At 39.0% G+C, this 10,881-nt stretch overlaps 1 protein-coding gene across 2 annotated transcripts; it reads left to right on the plus strand.

Annotated features, from left to right (window-relative positions):
- Nucleotides 1-5,562: 5,562 nt before the first annotated feature.
- LOC112436216 (uncharacterized) lies at nt 5,563-9,929 on the plus strand. 2 transcript variants are annotated; one of them, XM_076875783.1, is made up of 5 exons: nt 5,563-5,694; nt 6,692-6,840; nt 7,546-7,710; nt 7,788-7,922; nt 9,772-9,929. In XM_076875783.1, exons 2-5 carry the CDS (start codon nt 6,784-6,786, stop codon nt 9,910-9,912), a joined length of 498 nt encoding a protein of 165 aa, XP_076731898.1. In that variant the 5' UTR covers nt 5,563-5,694; nt 6,692-6,783; the 3' UTR covers nt 9,913-9,929. The 2 variants fall into 2 exon arrangements, 1 of the variants encoding a protein (XP_076731898.1); XR_013093771.1 differs by lacking the exons at nt 6,692-6,840; nt 9,772-9,929 and having other exon boundaries at nt 7,788-8,260.
- The last annotated feature ends 952 nt before the right edge of the window (nt 9,930-10,881 follow it).

Below are 10,881 nucleotides of genomic sequence, written 5' to 3' on the forward strand. Positions count from 1 at the left end.
GACTTGATCATCAGTTTCAGTTTGTAACATAAAATGGATAAAATACAAAACAATGTGTCCATAAGATCGATTTTTAATGTCTCCGTGGAAACAAATTGTGATGATTTGTGTTCATTTTACTTAATTCATTCAGCCTTATATTATGTTCATGCTAGCTAATTTACTGTTTGGAAGGGGGCTAATATGTTTTGCCCAAAGCATTCAGCAGTGAGTGATGCATTTGTCCTGCCACATCCATTTTCATTTGACACATAAGCTGCATTAGTAGCTCTGGAACACCAGACTATATGGCTATAGCAATGTTCTTAACAACTGTGCCAATGTTGCCCACACTTGTTGCCATTTATTGTTTCTTTTTGTAATATATTTACATAGCTTGCCAGCTAGATTTGTGCAACAGTGACATCCCTATTGACAGTCTTCTTTGCTAATATCATCACCAGGACTATGAATGCCAAAAAACAGACTTATGCAGGCAATGGATCCAATGTTAAAGCGCTGACAAAACCAAAGCCTAAATTTCAAATTGATGGAACTTGTAGATATACACTGTTTAATTCAGATTCACAAAACCTCCATAATACTATCTAAAAGTCCTGAGCAATAGTTCTCCAGGTTTTCTTAATGTCTTTTTAAAGTTTTTTATTTTCTTTTTCTTTTTACTAATTTTCAATACTTTCCTTGTAACTTTACATATTTTCGCACCAACAAAGTGAGACCAATTAACCTAAACTTTGGCATATCGCAGCATGGTGTGCGGTGTGTCCTTTTAAAAAAAGTGCAAGTCTACAGCAGATGAAAAGTATTTAAAAGTCATGGAAAAAGTAAAAAGACCTGACACAGTAGAGATACATCGGGCTCTTTAGTTAATTCTTGAAATGGCCTCATTGGAAGGGTGGCTGTTAAGACGGCATTCCTAAGGAAGGACAACGAGGAGAAAAGGCTGAGGTGTGTGAAATTACATAAGAATTGGACTAAATAGCAACAGTTCATATCAAGTGATTAATCCATATTTTTAGTTCAAATGTCAGTGTGCACAGTAATGAACAGGAAAGAGGTACAACAGTGAGTGTCTACAACCACTGGTAAAACACAGTGGTCATGGTTTGGTGCTGCATTACAGCAAATGGTGTTTGGGATCATGTAAAAACTGATGAATATAGAATAAACAAAAAAACTAAAGAAAACTAAAAAAAAAAACAAATTACCAAAAAACATCCTAAAAACGGATAATGAAGTAAAATTATACCTTTTTAGAAAAAACATACATTGGAGTACTATCAGTCATGGACTGGATTCCACATAGCTCAACCTCAACATTACTGAAGCAGTGTGGGATCACCTTGACAGAGAACAGAACAAAAGGAAGCCAGCATCTAGGGCTGGGCCATATCATACCGTTCACGGTAATACCGGTATAATGTTTGGCAACGATAGAAAAATGAAATATCGCGATAGAATATGGGTAAAATGCGCATACGCAGTGCCTTTGTTTTCATACGCACATGGCGGAAAAAGCATGGCGGCGAAAGCAGATCGTCGAATGAAACAGATAAACCAGAATTGGTTTGTAAAAATGCTGCAACTTCAGTGATGTGGAACTGGTTTAGCTCTCGTCCGTCAGATACACAACAAAGCGCTATTTTTGGTAGAGCATGTTAGCGGTCTGTCGTTATTACCGTGTTTTTTGGAAAACATTGCACACTTAAAATCAATCCTTTGATTTTTCTGAAAATCGACAGTGTGCCTATAATCCCGTGTGCCTTATGTATGAATTCTGGTTGTGTTTACTGACCTCGAAACAGTTTTATGTGGTACATGGCGCTCGAAAATCTGTCAAATGTTTTAGTACGACTTTGTTAAGCCACGAACCCGCACAGCTTGATGGATTGTCAGAGCATTACGGCTATCGTAGGCAGGAGCCTTGCGGAGTGATACGTACTGTGCTACAACATAATATTACCGTATTGTGTGTGTATAACCTCTTTTTAAGTTTTGTGGATGTTATACTTGGTTATACTGAGAATATGTCGGCCAATTTCCACTGGAAATGCCTTTTGGTTAAACTGTCAGCAAGGATTTGCATTTGCACTGTTACATTTTTATATAACTTTGATGCACATAAAAAAAGCTGCTTGTTTAAGTGAAAATACATTGATGTTTTTTTTTTGCACTAATAAAGTTGCAGAGTTGTAAAGTATTTTGTCATTTATATCGTCAGTTATATAGTTATCGCAAATTTTCAAATGTATATCGTGATAAATATTTTTGGTCATATCGGCCTGCTCTACCAGCATCTAAAGGAGAGCTTTGAATGTCCTTCAAAAAGCTTACCTAAGAGAGTTCAATCAAATATTGACTTTCAAATATTTTAGAATTCTACAAACTCTGTGCCTTATATGTACGTATGTTTGCACGTCTTTCAATTAATCGCTGCACTTATGTTTCCTGACAAAATATAAAGAAACAAAGGGTGGATCAAACTTTCCATAGCACAGTACATTTTTGCAGTACAACTTCATTTGTATTCAATGCTACTCATGAATAGAAAACAGACTATCCTCAGGCTCATCTGATCAATCTACCACCGCTGTTCCCTAATGAGAATGATTCACAATGGGGAATGAAGTTCACAACAGCAAGATATATCGCTTGCAGACAAAAATGACATGACATTAAAGGACCTGCACATGTCTACACATACAAATACAAAAGAATAGCATCAGACGAATTCTCTATGGTGCAAGAATTATTTTGTGAGTTGGCCTCTGCTTAGGGAACAAATCAAACAGGTGGCAGGCGACTGTAAATGAAATGAACATATTTTATTGCTACCATCAGATCAAGCAATTTACTTTGCACGTGCACAATGAGCTTGTTTATATTATCAAAGTAGATTTTTAGAAATGGGCACACCCACATATTAGACATAGAATGAAAGAGAAGAATGCTTAAAAAACAAAAGAAAAACATGCTGTATGCTATTATTACTGATACAAAACATCCTCAGAACATTTGGTAATTGAGTTTGGTGGGCTCATGGCTTCCAGTGCTTTCTCAAAAGATGCTGTCCAAACCCATTATTCAGATCTTCTAGCAATGAACCATCTATGAACTGCATTGCCAAGGGATAGGGAAAAAAATGGATTCAAAGCTTTTAAGGAAATTCTTCCCTCCCTCTCTTTCCTCTCTTCCTCATTTGGTTTCTTTTCAGAAAAAAAGGGGCTGGCTTCAACCTGCGAGCTGCAAGCTTTGTAGTTAGGTGGTGGTGTAATGCTGCAGAGCCAACAGAATTTCACCGTGTCACTTTAACCCAAATGGTTTTTGTTCTGCTGAACTCTGCCTGAGTGCACTGAGTTATTTCCTCTCCCTCAACCCCAGGGCAGCGGCCGGCACTAAAGCAAATAGAAAATCTAAAACCAGAAGTGAGTGAGATGGCATAGCACTGCAGGCACGGACAAAGAATACTACACACACAGATTCAAAGGAGAACTTCAACACTTGGTGAGATCAGTTTTCTTGCTAAAAATGAAAACCCTGCCATTACTCTTAAATATATTATATAAGCCTAGAGAAGGCAGCAGGTTAGCCAAGATTACCATGAAGTCAGAAACAAAACTATTCAATTTGCTAAATGAAGAATGTTAAATACCTCCCAATGATTAAGCACATATATGCACTTCAATAAGGAGAGATCAATTTGAAGAACTGAATATGATTTATTGAGACACAGAATTAATTTAAGCTGTTTGGCGAAGAAGATGAAGGCTTGGATGATGCTTCGAGTGACCAGAGTGAGACAGAGATGGGGAGGAGGCAGGGTGCACGAATGAGAGTCTGAAAGGCAGAATGACGCACAAGCTTCATTGCATTTCAAAAAAAGAGGTGGCTGTGGTTTAGGTGGTGGAGCAGTATCATGTACCAATCAGAAGGTCACTGGCTCGATCCCTGAGTTCTCAAGTGTGCTTGCCAAAGGATCTTTGGGCAAGATACTGAACCCTGAGTTGCCCCAATGTATCCATTGGAGTGTGAGTGTGTGAATGTTAGAAAGCACTTAGACACAGATAAAAGAATTGTATAAATGTGTGTGTGATTGGGTGAATGAGACTTATTGTCAAAAGCACTTTACGTGCTCAGCTTGAGTAAAAAAGCTATATAAGCATCAGTCCATCACATGTCTAGACTAATCTTCAGCATCTTTTATTCAAATGTAAAACAACACAACATGTAACGGCGAAGGAAAACAGCTGTGTTCTTTATATCAAGGCTCAATTCCACTGCCTCTGAGGTCTTCCACCTAAACATGCTTATCGCATTCAACAGACAGAAAAGACTGTGACACATGCTTTTGTCTCAGCCCACGTCCACCACTCCTACTACTCTCTCTCTTTCCATTCCCCCCCCCCCCCCCCCCCCCCCCCCTCTACTTTTGAGCACACTGCTATTGTCAGGGACGTTTCCAGAACAAACAAACTGGTATCCACCAATTAGTGCTGTCAGCCTGTGCCCTCTGTGAACTTTTCTGTTTGCTAGAAAATATATGAGCTTCAACAATGTGACAAGAAAGGCCAGGAATACTGGAGCTCTGCTCAATACAAATGCTCAGAATGTCGGCATGATACTGTAGCCTGGGAAAACTTCCAGCGATACCCGTGTTGCTCCCAGAGCTAAACACCCTACACTCAGAAAAATTATGGTTCTTAAATGGTTCTTCAGATGGCTTCATGGTTCTTTAAAGAACCATCATACGTCAAAGAACCTTTTTATTTTGTGGATGGTTCTTCGGCTATTACAAATGGTTCTTTAAAGAACAAAAGGTTCTTCATCCTTAGCAATCTAAGTTTGATGGTGTAAATGGCATAAATATTTATTCACTATAACGAGGCTGTGAATTATACTGTGTGTTTTCTTTGTGTGCATGTGTGTGCGAAGGGGGAGGGCAGGTTACCTGGCAATTACCCTTTAAGAGAAGATGGTAGGAAACTGAATATTCAAATAAAAGTTAGAAATATTTGCTTAAAAATATACTGGTGGCAGGGTGGGGGTCAAAGCCTAAAGACCCTAACCCCCCCCCCCCCCCCCCCCCCCCACACACACACACCCCTAACCCCACAAACACATTATGAATATGGTGAGTTAACAAACAGTAGACACAATGCACACATTCAAATACTGTACTTTAGTTTTAAATTTTAATAAAGCATTACCATTTTCTACTCCAAGGCATTACTTTTGAGATTATTATATTTTTTTGAAAATACAGCATAATGATAATACTAATTATTGTAAACTTTACAAACCACCCAGCAGTATGTAAAGTCAAATTACAAGATACAAGTAAATAACAATTGCAGAACAGAATGTCAGTGTAATAAACACACACTTCGTTTTGACAAATCACAACTTAGGTAAATGATCTGAGTAGTTGTTCATCACTGAGCAATTTGTTAATATGTGTTTCGAGCCAAATAAATGACAGGGAGAGAGAGTGACGTCAGAACACGTCATACTATAACCTCCCGGGAGCGGACTTAGGGGGTCAGTCGTTGGGATGCGCATGCGCAGACAGAGTGTGCGAGCGGCGGGCCTTGACCTTTCGGGAAAAAAAACTCACGGACGGTGACAGCGAGGCGGATAACAGTCTTCAGTACCTGCTGGACTTTGAAGCTGTGGATTCTGGGACTGTTAGAAAAGGTAAACATTTCCATTAAAACCTTATTACTGTTTTGTTTTTGTTACTCGTCATTGTAGCTTGCTGTTAATGTTGTGCTAACAGTAGCGATTAGCTAGATACGTTAGCCGTTGAGGTCAGCGCAATTTAGTATCCGGTATACAGAAACAGTTTTCCTAACAAAACCACTGTTATAATTAAGTGAAGCTGCTCCCAGCTAATTTGAACCTTTGGCTTCTAAAATATGTGGTTCAATTGCGTGCTGCGTACATAACCTAATGTCAGCTAGACCGAAATTAAAATTTAATATATTGTTAAAGTCACTAAAATGGCGCCTGAAGCCTGTTATGACGTGAGCTCTGTGTCTGCTCTAGAAACTCTGAAAGTCTGTAGATCTGAGCCGTACATTAAATACTCACATGAACCTGTACTTTGAATTCTGTATGAGCTGTATAAAATACAGCTATGCATAAGAGTTTTGAATGAATAATTAGATTAGATAATTCTTTATTGTCTAATAGAATTATATAGAAATGAATAGAAAGTGGTTCTTTAGACTGATGCCATAGAAGAACCTTTTTTGGTGCCACAAAGAACCTTTCAAACAATGGTTTCAAACATGAGAAGGTGTGTCTTTGACTGTTCCTGCATAACTTAGTTTCGGACTAGTTGACAAGTTATGCTCCGGTCATTTGATGTTTCCAAGATAGATGTTCTTTTGTAATATAGTTAAATTTTTTTGTATATTTCATTTATCCACCATCATACATCATACATACAAGCTAAGAAGAGGTCGTTATACTAACAAGAGGTATCAACGCTGGGCCAAAGTTCAGCACATGGTTAAAGTTTGTAATCCAGCCAGGGTGTAAATATCACTCAGCAGCCAGAGCTGAAGCAGGTAGCATCAACACATAAATCTACTCTACCCGGCTTAAATCACAAGAGCACCTCTGACCAAAAAGCTGATTTTTCTTGTTTGCACAAATTAATCCAGAGTCACATTAACTGTGTTCACAGCTCCAACAAAATGAGGAAGAGGAGGGGCAGAAACACAATTAGATTGAATTACAATTGGATGGAAGGCGAGGACAAGAAGAAGGAAGCTTAGGATGAGGAGGAAGAGAAGCAGCAGGAGCATCTTTAGGGATCCCTATGATGTCATTGAGGTTTGTTTCATTAATATGGTCCTCTCACAAAGACCGATGACATGTTTTAGTTCACGTACTTCCTGTATTAAATAGTGATATGCAAAATGTTGTGAAAAACCATGGAGCAGGTACGTATAGTGCATCTGCAGGTAAATGAAAATCAAATCTCTAAGACAGACTGAAATTTGTATATTTATCACCCTTATGATAAAACCCATGTCAGCCATTGGTTTATGGACTTTGTATTTTGAAGCCTCAGCATTTGCATTATTGCTGTTGCTATGTTGGGACCATATTAGGATGAGGGATCAGAATCTGGAGTCATGCACACTATTATTTCATTTAGTGTGTATCCATAAGATTCGTACAGCAGATCCAAGTTGTGCCTTGAAAACAGGAAAGTCGTCTGCATAGAGGAGAACTGTAATAGCAGGCTTGTACAAAGTGAGGCTTTGTGCACTCGTTTTACTTCTGTCACCCTGTTTTGATGCAGATTTCACTTGAAATCAGGCAAGAACTGGACTTATTTTTTACAATGTGTTCTTGTGAATTGATTGTGTATCGCATATGTTTGATTGATTTGACTTTCTGCAAGACAACAGTCGTCCACTGGCCAAAACAATTTTCCAAATACCTCCACGTGATCAAGCCTGGATTTAGAAAAGAATAGCAAAAAAAATCTGCACCTCCTGCTTCACATGCAATTTGTGTTTGTGTGTTCAGAGGCAGCGGCGAGAGGGGAGACCTCGGGTCATCCAGCTGGAGAGCCTGACCAGGAGGAGTCGAACATTAACTCAGCTCTTCCAGGGCACCCTGCAGACTCTGCTGCTGGCATCGGCGAGGGATGACGTGAACGCCAAACTGGAGTCCATCACAGGTCAACTGCAGGTATGCGAGTCAGACCTTCTGAGGAGGGTTTCACTTTTCTCTCTTCTTTATAATTGACTCTTTTCTCTCTCTTTCAGCTCCTTGTCTCAGAGTGGGAGGGATTTGAAGCACAAAGGGAGGAACTTGTCGTTTGGTTGGCTGATATGGATGTCCGCCTGAGTGAGGTTGACCAGCTGACAGGAAACACCAGTGAAAAACTGAAACAACTGCAGGTGTGGGCTTGTTTTGATATGACATATATTTGATATGAAACATACGTCAGAGACATTGTCCTAAACTGGACTAACAAAGGGCCATGAGTACAACATGAAAAGTACATTACAGAGCGTAAGGCTGAAGTTCATTGATCATTTTAATCATAAACTTGTTGTTGAAATGTTTTTACTGAACATGCAAACATCTGCTGATGAAAATGTGTTGATTTATTGGTCTGTTATGAAGCTATTTCTAACGTGTTTTATCACTTTCTGATGTTTTATTAATTAAACAATACATGTATTATTTGTTGTGTTATCTGTAGATATAGTATTTATATATATATATATATATATATATATATATATATATATATATATATATATATATATATATATATATATATTAGTATAGCCAATATATTTAATTATTACTGTTTAAAACACTAATATGTGACATGTATTAGTAGTGATGTTGTGCTGAGGGTTAAAATGCCTTTTTGTCTTTTGGTAACTACAAAATGGCAATAAACCATTAATATAAGTCTATGCTGTGCTCGTATTTATTTTACCCTGCTCAAATTCAATTTATGATGCATTTTATTTTGAAAGATTTAAAATGGTTTTTTAAAGAACCACTCAAAGGTTCTTTAAAATGGTTCTTTTAAAGAACCATTTGAAGAACCATTTTTAAAAAGGTTCTTTGAAAAACCATTAAAGGTGCCCCAAAGAACCATTTCTTGATGGTTCTTTGGGGCACCTTTAATGGTTCTTCAATGAACCACTGAAAGAAATGGTTCTTCAAAGAACCATTGTTTGAAAGGTTCTTTGTGGCACCAAAAAAGGTTCTTCTATGGCATCAGTCTAAAGAACCACTTTTGGTTCCAGTTGGCACCTTTATTTTTCTGAGTGTAGGTATGATGGTAGTATTTTGGGCTTTCAGAGTTAAGTTGTGGTTTGCACATTCAGAGAGAATTTGTTAGCTTGCCTACTACAGTCTGGTTTAGCAAAGTACTTGCCCCAAGTTCAACTTAATGCAGCCTTCTGCAGTGTGTGGCACGTAGCAGAACCTCACAGGCATCATTTCCTCCCTCTTGCCTTTTTCAGCTCATTGCACACATGCAGCGTTTAGGGTAATAAAGGCAACTTAATGTAAATCAGCCACAAAGTGAGTTGTGTAACTCTAAGAATTAGGGGATGTAAAATGTGACAAGGATTTTTCCAACTTTTGCTGAGTATACATAAAGAAACAGTAATGCAGAGCAGCGGGAGCCTACAGTCAAACTTAAAGCTCTCCATCTACTGTCATTATTAACAAAGGCTGGTGAGCTATGCAAATGAAGAAGTCAAACTGTTCATAACCTATGTGAATGAACACATGTTGAAAACCCTCTTCTCTGTTTTTCCTGTGACATACTAATCAGCTGAGCCACTTTGGTGCTTCTAGTGATTCAGTATAAGGAAAACTGCTCTTTAAGCAGGAAATGTATAAAACACTATCTGTGTCAGGCCTGGGCAGTCATGGACTGGTGATATTATATGTATTTTTGGTGTTGCTGCTGCTCTTTTCCATGCTTGTAGATGTGAGTGTGTGTGTGTATGGGTGCAGGTGTGTATGTACACTGGTTTACAGGCGCATTCAGGCCTGGCGGGTGTGGCCCTGCTAGGGGACTGGCCACACCCGAAGCTACACACCTGCCGCTGATCAGGGCTCGTTGGGGGAGCTACTTAGGAGAGTCTTGGAGCTCCCACCAACGCTGGATCATTCCATGAGACTCCACGTTAGTCTTCTGCTTAGTTAAGTCTGTGAGTGTATGCCTACTGGAATTAAGTGTCTTGACGGCTGCCTCTGTTATTTTCCCCTCAGGAGAAGCATGGAACATCGGAGGGCTGCAGGCACTGGGTGTGTGTGGACACACGAGAGTGGAGAACACGGAGCACGGACTTTTTGGGAAGACACGACACGGGAGAGCACGGGGATTTACTGTTATTGTTTTATTCAATGTAAATAAACGCACTGTTTATACACAGAGCACCGCGCCTGGGTCCTCCTTCCCCACATCCCCACGGTCTGCCATGCCAAACCGTGACAATCTGACTTTTTTGTGCCTTACATCGAGACTTTAGTAAACCAAAGTGCTCCTCTTCCGAGTAATCAATAGTTTACAGTACTGTGTAAAAATCTCAAGCCACTGTTATTTGTGTTTTGGACAGTAAGTGCAGGGATTTTTTTGAAAAATGTGCGAACATACTTGGAAATACTGTATATAAGACAAAAAAAAAAGAGCTTGAAGATCAATATTTGGTAGGACCACCTTTTTTTTTTTTTCTTCAACACAGCCAGAACCCTCTTAGACAAGCTTCCTTCTCATTTCTGAATAGTTGTCCAGGCTTCTTAAAAAACATTAAAAATTCTTCTATGGATTTTGGCTGCCTTTTATTCCATTCTGTCAAAGATGATCCCACACGGCTTCAATAACGTTGAGGTCCTGGTTTTGGGGAGGCCAATCTATGACTGAAAGTGTTTCATTCTGTTTCTCTATCCAGGTATGTGCTTTCTGCATTGGCAGTGTGCTTGGGATCACTGCCATGCTGAAAAATGAAGCTGTTGTCAATCAGATTTCCCAGATGACATTGCATTGTGTTGTGGCTCAAAATAAGATGCTGATGAGTTCATAATTCTGTCAATTTTGACAAGATCCCCAACTCTACAGGCTGAAATGCAGCCCCAAACAATGCCAGAGTTTTAGGTCTGTCAAACTGTGTTATTGTCAGAATAGATTAATTTCTATGCAGGGGAGGATCTAGAAGGGTGGCATGGGGTGGCAAGTGCCACCCTAAAATGATCCCTTGCCACCCTAGTTTTGCATATGACAGTGTTGTTTATTAAAATAAGATAGCATTAACACTTTGAGCGTAGTTACAGTCAACAGTGAATATAAATGCTAAAACTGAAAATATTGCAAAGTTTTTAAAT

Source organism: Maylandia zebra, linkage group LG17 (assembly GCF_041146795.1).
Source record: "Maylandia zebra isolate NMK-2024a linkage group LG17, Mzebra_GT3a, whole genome shotgun sequence".
NCBI lineage: Eukaryota > Metazoa > Chordata > Actinopteri > Cichliformes > Cichlidae > Maylandia > Maylandia zebra.

Coding starts and splice junctions, on each gene's coding strand:
- LOC112436216 (XM_076875783.1), top strand. CDS start 6,784: ATGAGGAGGAAGAGAAGCAGCAGGAGCATCTTTAGGGATCCCTATGAT. Junction 6,841..7,545: donor ATCCCTATGATGTCATTGAG/GTTTGTTTCATT, acceptor TTGTGTGTTCAG/AGGCAGCGGCGAGAGGGGAG. Junction 7,711..7,787: donor CCATCACAGGTCAACTGCAG/GTATGCGAGTCA, acceptor TCTCTCTTTCAG/CTCCTTGTCTCAGAGTGGGA.